General features: G+C 34.5%; 1 protein-coding gene across 8 annotated transcripts in view; it reads right to left on the bottom strand.

The window, feature by feature from the left end:
* Window positions 1-13,671, bottom strand: part of REV1 (REV1 DNA directed polymerase) — a 92,356-nt gene that overhangs the window by 26,512 nt on the left and 52,173 nt on the right. For 7 of the 8 annotated variants that reach the window (XM_086701318.1, XM_086701317.1, XM_086701321.1 and 4 more), the window contains 5 exons: window positions 13,504-13,656; window positions 9,921-10,627; window positions 7,062-7,169; window positions 5,560-5,676; window positions 1,017-1,125 (listed from right to left, as the gene is read on the bottom strand). In XM_086701318.1, the coding sequence (XP_086557444.1) occupies window positions 1,017-1,125; window positions 5,560-5,676; window positions 7,062-7,169; window positions 9,921-10,627; window positions 13,504-13,656 (1,194 nt within the window). Of the gene's footprint in view, window positions 1-1,016; window positions 1,126-2,983; window positions 3,169-5,559; window positions 5,677-7,061; window positions 7,170-9,920; window positions 10,628-13,503; window positions 13,657-13,671 lie in introns of those variants that run through there. The other variant, XM_086701324.1, reaches the window with a different exon arrangement.

The raw sequence follows: 13,671 nt of genomic DNA on the forward strand, positions 1-13,671 counted from the left end.
GATTTCAAAGTTTTCTTAAGTATTCTTTTTATAAAATAACTGGCAAGATTTTAAACTATTTCAGTTAGATGATGTTGAAATATCTTTTGTTCCTATTAGACTTGCTTGAACAACCCCAACTTTTAATTAGGACTGAAAAATGTTACATATATCAAATCATTATGCTATACACCTGCAACTAATATAACGTTACATGCCAATTATATCTCAATAAAAAAGAAAAGTATGAATGACAAAGGCATAAGTAAAAAAGACTGACTCTTTGTTTTTATAATTGTTAAATACTTTAACGCTTGCCAACGATATGTAAATGTTATAAAGGTAGAAAGTGTCAGTTATCGGGAAAGAAAAAAAAAAGAGGCAGCTCTTTCAAATTAATCATTATTACTCCTTCTAGTTTTAAATGATTTAAGTGTGAGGAACACATACATAATGTCTGTTTCTTCCTGTACTAACAGAGCCCATTGTAATGAGAGTTTAAGGTTACTGTAAGATAAAGACCTACACACAAAGTTGGTACTAACAAGTTGACAACAGTCTGCAATTTTAAGTGAGGAGATTATTGGGTATGCCAATACGCAATTATTTACTTGTAATTTAATAGACAATCAAGTTTTAACAAAAAATTTTAAGAAAATGTTATGTATTACGAGTTTTAAATTGCAAGGGATTTTTCTTAGCTATAAAAAGGAGTGATCAGAATAGATGAATAGTAAAAAATATCTAATTCTTTAATTCTATCCTTCCTTCAAAAGACAATGGTCTGAAAGTGACAACGCCCAATTTCTTTTGGTTTCCACTGTAGGACCTACCGATTCATCAGGAAAGTAAGGTATTTATTTAAATTTATCTAGCATTTGTGAAAGGAAAAAAGGAACTGAAGGGACTAAGCCTTGAAATATTTCTTTCCATAACATGTAATACAGGGATGACTGGCACGTCTGAATCCACTTCAAAGAGTCTGTAAAAATGATTAACTATCCGTAAGTATTACAATAGACTTAATCTCCACATACCTGGCTTCGTAACTACAAGAGGCAATTTCAGCCTTTGACAAAACAGAATCAATCCCATTTGCTTGTGCAGAATCTTGATTCTCCCACATTGATGAATCTGGTATCTTTGCTTTAAAAATAATAAAATTTAATGATTATACATTGGAAACTCATTTTCCTCAACTTTCATTCAAGAAATGTATTTTCCATTCCTTTCATATATAAATGCATAGTAAATTCCAAATAGTTATATCCACTGGTATTGGTCTCCTTACTTAATAAAAGAAAACTTATAGCTCTAAAATGGTTTGCTTCCATTTATACTTCATCAGCGGTCAGACAAAAATGTGTAATAAATTGAAAGTGTTCACTTTAGTAAAGATTTTGAGTTTTTTAGTTTTTTTTCTTTTTTTACACAATGTATCAAAAGATAAATATAAAACATTCTTCAACAGTCTCTTGAGATGAAAAGGATGAAAAGTTATCAGGAAGATGAATCCCTCTTTTAGCCTTGAAAGGATTACACAGCTCTCTGTAATGGGAAACTTAAGTTAATGGAAAATACACATTTCTCTGAATGTTCTTTGCTATTTCCTAAATAAACTACCTCCAAAGCTTAAAGCTACTGAACAACATGCTCAACAAACACCAATTTCCTGTAAGTCATTCGATCCAATTCAGTAGGTCGCATACCAGAAAGAGGTTTCATCCTAAATTTAAGGTTTTTCTTTTGAACACACATCGGGTAAAAGAGCTTCACAACACTGCCCACCTTTCAGTAAGTTCTACTCAATGGCTTAACAATGCATGTTCAATTAAAAACATTCAGGTGTGATCAGAATACCAATTGCTTTACACAATACAACTCTAGCCTAAACAGTACCACTCACTAGTATCTTTTAATATCCAAACCCAATTTACAGCTTCACACAAGATTATAAAAGCACCTATCAGGAGAGTACTGACTGCACGCCATTTTACCTCCTTTAGCACCTTTAGCTTCACTAGCAATTGAGAAAGATTAAAACACAACTTCAGTTCTTGGTCTCTTGGGATATTAAGTTCCAAGACTATGTTTTAAAAACATATATTCTTGAAACACAATCTCAGCCATAGTTCTAGTATTATGAACAAAAATACCAGTAGTTAGTAAAACAAGCCAAGATATACCACTTCAATTAATTCTAGACAAACCTATTTTGAGTATAATATATAACTAGCAAACCCAGGATTTCTCTTCTGCATATTTCAGAGACACAATGTTCCATGAAAAATCAGCCAAGTTAAAGCACCCCCAGGAACACATGGCAAAGTATCTGGCTTTATGGGCCAAAATAAGTCTTCCTGATTTGACTCCAGAAACTGTCAACATCTTTTACCCAACTATGCAACCCACGTAAGTATTTCTGGATTCCGGCACCCAAACACACAAAGCATAAACCCAAATCAAACTGAAAGGACTGGTATCTTAATGGGCTCAAATCCCACTTGCCTCAAAAATTAAAACAGCAGAGTATAAAATTTAAGCTATGATTTCTGATATATTATGATACACATATGCTATACTATGATACATTAAAAACAGAGTGCAGAGCAGACTTCCCCATTTTTCTGAAGCATCTTAGAAGGCTAAATATTATCAGCTTAGTCCATTATTCTAAGCTGAAAATCTTTAGGAAATTTCAGGATTGTCAGTATCATAGTTCAAGAGAGACTGCTACTGAACCAACAACAACAACAAAGAGAGCTGAAGCTTGAAGAGCCACAACCAGCTGCCTTTCACAGGTATAACCATGATTCTGTATGCCTTGAAAGTTGGGGAGTTAGGTGACTTCTATTTGAAAGTCTAGTTAAATAATCTACGATACTTGTCTGGAAAATCACAGGAAAGTCATGCTGGAGGTGAGAACAGTGTCTGTGCTCCCTGTGCTCCCAATGCCCTGCCTGAGAGGCAGCACCTCGGGTTTCTCTTCACTGGGCTGGCTGACCTTTTCCACAGTGCAGCAGAGTGCAGGGATCCCTCCACGAGCGCAGTGAGTTGCTTCAAGGGAGATTCAGGGAAATTCAGGGACACACTGTCCTCACTGGAGGGCAAAGTAGAGAACTGCTCATCAAAACTTGACAAACTAGACGGGCACATGGAGAATGTGGAGGAACGGTTGGAGAAATCAGAGGCCGGGACCCAAGTCTGTGAAAAAGAAATCGCTGAGAATAAATCTATGACTAAAACGATTTTAAAAACTGTTGTTCTTTAGAATGAACACTGAAGTTGTTGAAGGGGTAAGAAAACATCTGCATCCTGGAATCCAGGAAAGGGTAAAAGGCCCCAACCACAAAATCTTGAGTATAAATGGATTCCAAATAATGAGGTCCCCTCAATGAGAAGCGTCACTGCTGAGTACTGTTCAGGAAGCAGCTTCCAAAGGAAGTCATGATGGAAAGCCCTTGGTTATGCTGGTGTATTTAGACAAAGAGTTTTTTAATATGACGAATAAGAAACTAAAGTTTCTATCTATAAAAGGCTAAAGATGCTATTTGTTCTAATACTTTGCCTAGACGTACAAGCTGAAAAATCAGAACTGATTTTTTTGTTTTAAAAGCTAGTGTGCAGAAGCCAAAGATTCTAATTCCTAAATTGATCCTCGATATTTTAAAATTTGATGTCATGTCTTATAAGGACACAGAGAAAGAAAGATCAGGGAGTAACAAGGAAAGAAGAACAAAGGCACTGAAAAAACAAGTTCTAAGTACAAGGTTAGTTGCAACCAAACTTTAAGAACAATCTGTTCATTTTATGTTACAAATATTTTGGTAAGCTCCTAATGGGTCAAAGGCTTAGGACATAAAAGTGAATGACATCAAGTTAAAGAAAGAATATAAAATGCAAAGTATTATATTCACCTGTTCTAGTGACAGAAAAACTATTTTTGACAGTTTTCAATGTCAAGTGAAATTTCAATATTTCTCTTAATATTTACCTTCCAATTTCCTACCCACATGTAGAGGTGGAGGGGATGTGAATTATAAAAGGTCATTACAGTGTTATGAAAATCCAGTGGCTAAACTGACAAAGATAATTAAGTAAGCAACAACTGTATTCTGTTAATAAACTGTGTGTGGTCAGATCACTTGTGAAGGAAGGAAAGATGTAAGAGGACTAGTTCTCTGCTACTCCTAAGGGATGTGTGCTTGCCAAGGCCAAACTTCCAGGCAGAGACTGCTGAAATACAGATGTGTGTAGCAAACACAAGATTCTACCCACCAGAGAAACGGAGTACTGCATAACTGACAGACATTACTGAACGGTATGTCCATGGTATTTTTTCTTCTTTCAACGCTCATTCAGTAAGTTTTTCACTGACTGCCCAATGTGACAAGTATGCATTTCCTTAAGCTACTTACTTGTTCTCTAGAAACCAACCTAGCACAAAACCATACTACCAATACTTAAGAAACTACCCATATTGCCACATACCACAATACAACTAAATCTTAAGCTCAATACTGACTACTTCAAGATCTATTCATGACACACAAAATGTTGGAATGTCAAAAATCTCTTAAAAGATTTAAATAACCAAGAGAAAGGAAATCTGGAAAATACAGGTACACATGAAGCATAAAGTTCTATCTCTAGTTATTGTCTTTTGTATTCATACCATGTAAACAGATAATCACGACCAACAAGAAGACTGTAATTCCAAAAAACTCCTCAGATATGTCCAGTGGCTTTCCTTCTGCCTTAATTTCTATGAGATCATTTCTAAAATAATCCCAAATTCTTATAACTGAAAACTAGGAACCTGAAATAATCAGGATGAAATTTAACTGCTTGCCTTCCATTCCACTGTATATTTCTGACTACTTTCTGATTAATATTCTTCTGGAAAATTAATTTTTAAAAACTTTTGGTTTTGCAGACATTCAAGAGGAAACTGATCAATGACAAAGAATTTAATTTCTAATCAAATATTTCTCAGGGAATTTACTCAGGGGGAAAAAACAGACATAAAAATGTTAATACTGTGATCAGTATAATTTATGATTTTTATTAATAGCAAAAAATTCAAAAGCCAGTGAGGCAAGAAAATGTTCAAACAGGTTCAACAAAGATATGGGGAATGATTCCTAGTATTTATCTTCTTATTCCAATAAATAAAGTCCTACTATTTCTTATTCCACAGCCTCACACAAATCTTTAGTGTCTTTACTGTTGATCAGTGACCAAACAACTAGTAATCAACTTGAGTCTAGAGACCACCACAAAATGATGTCCATGATTTTATTTTTATCCCAATCTAAATATACACAAAGCAAACTAATCACACCCTATAAAACATTCTTTTCTATCCCAGGAAAATATCATCCAATTCAACAAAGCAGGACCATAAACCAGTCATTTGTATTGCATGCAGATTTTGCTTTAAGATGTCACTGGCACCTTTAAAACCCTTGAATGAAAAAGCTAATTTCAACTCTTTCATTTCTGTAATGACAATACCAGCAGCAAAATCCAGACGTCTTCAACAGGAGCATTATGACTTCAAAGAGAGCTCATTTGTACCTGCTTTGCCTTTCAGGATTTTATTCTGGTAATACTGCCACTCCAACTGGGGGTTAGCGCCAGGACGTAAAGGTGCCCTTCCTGTGCCTCTGTTACTTGTAACAGCCACTGGTTTTCCTGTGAGGAAAAAAAAATTATTTTTAAATCTAAATATAGGAATGTTAACATGGCAATATGTAAAGGAAACATTTTCAAAAGTTTTAAAAATATGACATATTTTCTTTAGCTTTAGACATTAATCCATAAGGAGCTAGTATCTTTAAACATTCTCAATCACCATACAAAAATCATCTAAGTTTCTCAACACCCTCCAAAAAGTAAACTATTTATGACAATATGATACATTTATTCAAGTTAAAACGCTATCACTTCCTTTCCCATGATTTTTGTTTGGTTTCTTACAGTAGAGAAGAGTCAACTCAGATCCTAGATTCAAAGTGGAATGGTGGGAGAGGGTAAGAAAACCAACTACATCTGGACTTTTTATATTTCTGGTATCAGAAAAGTAAGGTAACATCCAATCTTTCAATTTTACAACAAAAGAAACAAATATATATGCAAAGGGACCACAATCTGACCTACTATATAATAAACTTGAGAATACAGTGCCTCAGTTTTTGGTTTAGTTATAAAATCTTTCAGGTATCATTTCCTTGTGTATGCATTAAGTTACAAAAGAACTGTAACTTCTTAAAGCAATAGCATGCATCATTCATATATATGTTACTGAATGCATTTGTCGTGAGGATAAAAAATACTACCATCAGAGTGACTCATCAGGCTAAACTCAATTCTTTAAACATTCTAAACTCCCTTCAAAGCTGAAGCAGTAGCTATTCATGACACAAATAAAGCCCTGGTGTTAACCCAGCAGTTTCTGTGCTTTCCTGAAAAAGAACAGACTCTCAGAAGAAAATGCTAATAGTTACATCTTTCAAGCACAGACAGAACTACTGAAAAATCCAGAATAAATGTTTTTAAAAGTATTGATTAACTCACAAATATCTGAAATTCCATTAAAACAAAGATGACAGCATATCTCAGCAATATTCAATAATGCAAAATTATTCTCAAACCAAAAAGTTGGAATGTGCACTAGCATCATCAGAACAGTTAATCAAGTTATTTACCCAAGAGAAAGAAAGCACATGGACCCAAACTGCGGAAGATGCTACCATAAAATTTCTATTTAATAACCAAGTAACAGTAAATATGTAAAAATATAGAAAATGCCCAATGCAGGTACCAGTCTTATTAGTCTTAGATGAGATCTTTCAGCTGAAGAGGAGTATTCTTCCCTAAAAGACCTAACCTCCACAGGGAGAACAAAATGTTTCTAATTTCCCTTTATCTTTCTTGATAACTGAGTCAGAAAACTTGGAAGCAGGGATTTATTTTGCCAAGGAAAATGAAAATAATATTTCTTGAAGGTTTTATGATCCCTTAGAATATATATTTATAACAATATCAAGTTTTCTTAAAATATGAACAAGAATACAGACCTTTGAGATCTGGTCTATTTCGTATACCCACTGATACAAAGAAGCAATCCATATCAACATGCATTATACAGCTCTGATGCCTGGGTGAACTCAATACTGACATATTTCCTAGAAGGAAAAAGAAAATGTTCAAACCTGAAGCTAATTTTTAATATCAAAAAAAAAAAAATCAGGTCTATTTAATTTTAAAAACTGTACTTTAAGTGCCTATAAGTTGAATGAAGTCTCAAAAAAATACAGTATCTATTACAGAATATTTCAATCACTTCAAGCAAGGTCAAACGTCAGTTTCTTTGGCTCTAAACATAATCCAGAGATATAAATTTAGTTTGCAAACATAATTTGAAATCAATTATGGAGATAGCATGTTTTCCTAATCTATATTGTAATAATTATTAAGTCTTTCATCCAAACTATGTCTAAATACTTAAAGTTATTTCTGTGTGAATATTTTATTAAAATGTATAAAAGTACTTTCATATAGTTACGTGGAGCTAAGTAACTTTAGATGATCAGTATTCCATATGCAGTCTACAAATATTCCTTGATAAAAAAAAACAGTAAAAACTGCCAGTATAGAGTGCTTGGTAGGTGTCATGCACTGTTTTAAGAGGTTTACATGTATTTATTTAAATTCTCAATACGATGAAATATATAATCTTATTAGGTCCATTTGATAGATTAATATTATGTTATGTTAATGACTGTGTTATGCAGCCAGTAAGAAGAAGCTGAACTGGATTTCAACTCTAGGCAGTCTGATTTGAGCCCTGGAACCATCACATTGTTGCTCTAGATATATTTAGAAAAAGTCTATAAAACAAATACCTACATATAAATCTGTAGGTAAATATATACAATTTTCCTCCTTTAGCCATTAAACACTATTAAAAATCAGCTCTGAAGCATATATGCCACTTTCAAGAAAAGGGTAGTGTCCTCTCCTAAGGACTCTGCCTTCTAATCACCTTGAGCTATGTATTTTGGTTTATCAGGGTTATTGCAACCAATCCAGCCACAACTAGAGCTTTGTTCTTTATCAGTTCCATCCTTAGACCTTTTTCCTAGTCCTCTAAAATATAGAATTCTTGGAAATAAGAACTCCAAGCTTGTAAAAAGTTCTAATCTCAGGGCACCTGGGTGGCTCAGTTGGTTAGGCGTCCGACTTAGGCTCAGGTCATGACCTCGTGGTTCACGAGTTCAAGCCCGCGTTGGGCTGCATCAGGTTCTGTGCTGACAGCTCAGAACCTGCTTTGGATTCTGTGTCTCCCTCTCTCTCTGCCCACCCCCCCACTCCCGCTCTGTCTCTCTCAAAAACTAAATAAACGTTAAAAAAAAAAAGTTCTAATCTCATAAAAAAGTTTTCTGTTGATAGGTTTAAGAATACTAGTACTGAAGGTGTTAAGTCTTCAGAATAAGCTTCCAAAACCTTACATTTTTACTCCCCAATGGTTCAGACTACTACATTTACCAAATTGTGACTGTGAAAGCAGTGTGAAAGCACCAAGTTCTCACTATGTGCAAGGCAACAAGCCTTTGTTCATGTTATCTTCCCTTAAGTTCAGAAGCCCACAAAGTGAGCACCATGGACCACCTATCACTCCACCATGAAGGGGAAACTGAGACCCAGAGAGGTGAACTGGCCCATGGCCCTGCAGAGTCAGAATTTGGATTAAGAATACATTATTGAACTCAAGCCATGCACTTCCTTGCTATCCTCTGTATTATCTCAAGAAATGATTTAGAAAATAAATCTTAACAATTATAATTTTGCTGTATATAAATATTATATAAACATAATATAAACCCCAAATAACTGCTTTAAATATTCAAGTAGTACAGAATGCATATACCAAACACCTACTGAATGCTTTCATACAATATAAAAATTTATCATTTTATTCCATTCATGAAACTAATTCATAATAATTCTTTGCAGCTTTCAAAATTAAATGACCTTTACCATATGAGGCCAAGGGATGATGAATGGATAATCTAATACCTGTAACATTATTCTGAAATATCTCATAAGTAACACAAAGTATTTAGGACTACATCAAACACAACAAAACATAATAGAAAAAAACCCACAGGGAGAAGCTCTATCACTGTCTAGGGCAGAACCATGAGCTTCTCTCTCTGTACCTCAGTTTCCATAGCTATAAGTTAAAAGGTAATATGAGATAATCTGAGATATCTCTCTAAAAAACAAAACAAAACCATATATTCTATAAACAGTTATCTAAAACCTCAAACCAGAAACTAATTAGTAATGACTGCATAGAAATACAGTCTGTAATTGTTGGTTTTGTTTGCTTTTGAAGACAAGAAAAGTATTAAAAAACAAAATACAATTAACCAATCTACTATTGTGTGAAAATACTTAATCTCACTACAAGTTTACCACTGTAATTACAGTAGCTATTAAGTCAGTTCTTTAATAATTTAAAAGTCATTCAGATGCCAGCTTCTAGAATTAAGTTACTCTTACCAAACCAATTTATTCTTACAAGAATTTGAGCACTGGATAGAATTACATGTTATATTTTACACAGTTCAAAATTTCAACAACTGACAAGGTCTACATGAGGAATGAATGCTCAGAATCCCAACCTTGTTACTGTTTAAGTTACCTGAAAATATTCAGCTAGCCAACATTTAAATCTAAATTTGTAAAAAATATTTTAATAAGGAAGAAAGCTTTCTATAATCTGCTATACTTACTGTTAACTTACATGCCCCGATATTCCTAAAGACTTTTATGAGAGCTTAGTACTGATCAGAATACCAGTGACACCTTAAGAACAAAATGGTCAAGTACTATTGTTTCTTAAGAAAACAATGTTAGTAAGTATCTACCTGTGTCAGTTACAACAAGTGCAGACCTGCCTGTTTTCATTTTTTTTAACTTTTCCCTTCCTGGAAAGATACCACTACTTTGTCTTTGTAGGGTATTGACAAACTCAGTCAATTCACACTTCCACATTGATATGTGATGCAGTCTTGAGTGGGAGTAGAAGTCTGAAATAAAATTGCAATCTGAAGGTTTGGATGGCACTGAAGGTGCTGCCTTGCTAAGAGCAGGTACTGAAGTGCTTTTTGTGCTTGAAGGCCCCTGAACAGCGGAGTGGTGAGCACCATTTATCTTAGTGTTACTGTGCAAAGATGATAAGGAGAAGGAATGAGTTCTGTGTGGATTCCGCACAGCATCTGTGTTTCTAGTGCTCTGTTGCAACTGATGCAAAATGCAGTCTCTGAAGTCAGTGCTGCTCTTCTCAGCCTGCTCCTCCTCCTGGGCAAAGTCTGGAGAAAGCCTGCTGGCAACACTGTTGCCCATGGGCACCAAGCAATCCTGCATCTGTAAGGCACCATTAGAGCTAGGAGTATGTCCATTAAAAATGGCAGTGCTGTCTCTGTGATGCGGAATTCCGTTTTGTTTCCTTCCTGGAAGGATGTGCTCCAGCTCCGCAAAACTAAAATCATTATTGGCATCTTCTTCATTCCAACTGTTCATTCCATTGACTTTGACTTCATTTTCTGTCTCAATCTTCTTAATTATGTGATTTCTACAGACAGAAAAAAAGATTTAAATTGATATGTGACTTTCAGGCTAAAACAATTTTTAATGTAAACATGGTCTTAAGTGATGCACACCTTCAATATTTCTCCCCCTAAAAATTGAAAAATTAAGCCATAAATTTTATATTCTTTCTCTTCCAACTAAGATAATTCTTAGCTAAACCAAAGTAGCAAGGTAACTACGAAAATCCTAGAACATAAAGTCTTGTAAGTTTTGTTCTTTTTTTTTCAAACTTCAAATACTCCCAAAGAAGAAACACAAAAGAATCTCAGGTTGAAGAAAAATAAAAACTATTTTCAATTATTCTTCCCACTAAAATTTAAATGGAACCTGTAATCCCTAAATACCCACAGTAGCACAGTATCTGGCATTTACTAGGGAGTCAATAAATTATGGGAGTTAACATAAATAACTCCCATAAAAATGGATAAGAAACTTTATCTGAATTAATATTCCTAGTTTTAGTTTTATGTAAGGCATTGTTCAACACATTAAATATGATACTGCTACAATCCTAGGGCCAGTTAGTTTCACTCAGGAAGACTGACAGACTGTATTTACTAATCCCTTAATAGGCCCACTGTCATGAATAGGTAAAAAGAACTAGGTTAATGTGTATGGGTAATTCAGTAAAATGTATACCTAGTAAAATGAGGACATCTGCTTATTAACAAAGGAAATGGCATTTCATTTCTTAAAAAAGCATATTCAGACACCAGGGTGGTCCAAGGCAATTTGACCAAGTTTCTGGAGGACAAGTTTATAAATGTAGGACCTATGACAAATGTTTTGCTAAATTCACATTCTGACTCCTCTAGATATTTGCTTGTTAATACTCTATAATAAAGACAAATTTCATTTGCATTCACAAAAATGATCTAAGTAACAAAAACAAAAACCTGAATTACAGAACAGCAATTCATTCTACTTAGAAACACCCACACCATTAACCCAATTACAGTTCAGGCTCCAGAGAAGGTTGCCTGATACATGATACCCAGGCATTGGTGAGGCTGCCACAGTATTACCAAGTTTAATCTAAAGTCTCTCATCCTAATACCAACACAAGAGATTAGCAGTAACAGTATGAATAAACAGAAAAGTCACACATGAGACAGATGCAAAACATTACCACCCATTTCTGGGTTGGCTCTGGCTGAACCATCTCATGGAATATGACAGGCAATTCTGATTAGGTCCAATCTTCACAGATGATCATGCCAGTGAAAAGGGAAAATAGAAGATCAGGGAGCAATTAAAATAAAAGAGGAAGGAAAGAAAACCTCATTTGCTACATGTCTGGCCCTTGAGATAAAGAGGAAGCAAGGGAACAAGAAGTCACATAAAAGAACTTCAAAGAAATTTATAAAACGTACTGAATATACTAAAGAATAAATATTATGGAAAGCAACAAAAGTGAGTTAAGTCAGAAAAGCCTGACATCTAGTTTTCTGTGTGACAATAAGATTCTTCTCATGTATACTAGCAACATATGCAACAGAATTACAAACACTGACAAGAAACACATTCCTAATATACATTCTTTCTGTACTACAGTTTTTCAGCCTACACAAATGGATATTCATAAAGTAGCTGTAATGGAAATACATCATTGGGAGACATACATTAATTAGGCAAAAGTGTACATGTATTAAAAAGTACAATCTAATAGGTAAATTCCTGCTAAAACTGACACAAGGGAGAATTAAAAATAACAACCACCTAGTTCCTATTTTTATTACTGTAAGAGAAAAATACGAAGTTGCACATTTGGAAAGATTTTCTGATATTATTTGTTGTGCACCTTGATGGTGCTAAAAAAATTGAAAGGGTTAGGTAATGTGAAAAACATGAATATGCTTATAAGTGAATACAAGATAAAATACAAATGACAACAACAAAAACTACTGAAGGTAGTGATATCAGATCCTCCCAGCTTAATTGGACTTCTGGTCTTTAAATATATATATATATCCAACTCCCAAAGCAAGCAATTTAATAAATAAGGAGAACACTAGCGATAATAAACCACCTGATATACAAGTTAAGGCAACACACCAATTAATCATGAAACCAATTTACCCAAGATAACTGCAATTAAAGCTTAATCAATATATTTTTTTAAATCTGCCACATTGGAATAAAGTCTAGAGTTACCTCTAGCTGTAACACTGAGGGTCACCAACTAAATTTTTACCAATGTAAATATATTTACATATGTAAAACTGCTATGAATTTGGAAATTTTCAAAAATAACCTAGAAATGTTAACACATTTATTATGTATATAGCACACAACAAAAGCATACTGGTGCAATTAGCTTGGTTTTTGAGAAAGCAACATTCTACAGCAAATTACTTATGTGGAAGTAATTTTGGGCAAATCCATGGAAAATTTTACTTCCAGTAATTTAAGATCCATTAGTATAACAGGGGAATCTACACTGACTGGGAAAGCTTCCTTATTTACATTTTATTTAAGAAACTTTCATGATAAAAATAAATTTAATTTTTAAGTTTATTTTTTGGGAGGGCACGTGTAAAAGTGGGGGAGGAGTAGAGAGAAAAGGGGAGAGAGCGAGAATCTCAAGCAGGCTCCACAGTGTCAGCACAGAGCCCAATGTGGGGCTTAAACTCACAAACCATGAGATCATGACCTGAGCCAAAGTGGATGCTTAACTGAGCCACGTAGACACCCGCAAAATAATTTTTAGGTAAGATACCTTTAAACATATTTTAACATGTTTAATATAGATAAATGGCCATGTTTTGTATTTGTTTCTATTTCAGCAAAGCAGGAGCAGTACCCACACCCACTGCTAAAACCCAGCTTTGCAGCATTCCCCAATCTAGAGAAACTTACACCCTGTTGTTCAGCTGTTTGGATACACTGCTTGGACCCGGCACAGGATCCTCAGGTTTGCACACAGGATTAAAGTTGAGACCCTTCTGCATGTTGGACTGCTTGCTGTACAGCTGATAGGGAATGTAGGACAGGAGTCGTCCAGCTTTGATGCTGAAACAAAAAAGT

Source organism: Puma concolor, chromosome A3 (assembly GCF_028749965.1).
Source record: "Puma concolor isolate L17-30 chromosome A3, mPumCon1.1.hap2, whole genome shotgun sequence".
Lineage (NCBI taxonomy): Eukaryota > Metazoa > Chordata > Mammalia > Carnivora > Felidae > Puma > Puma concolor.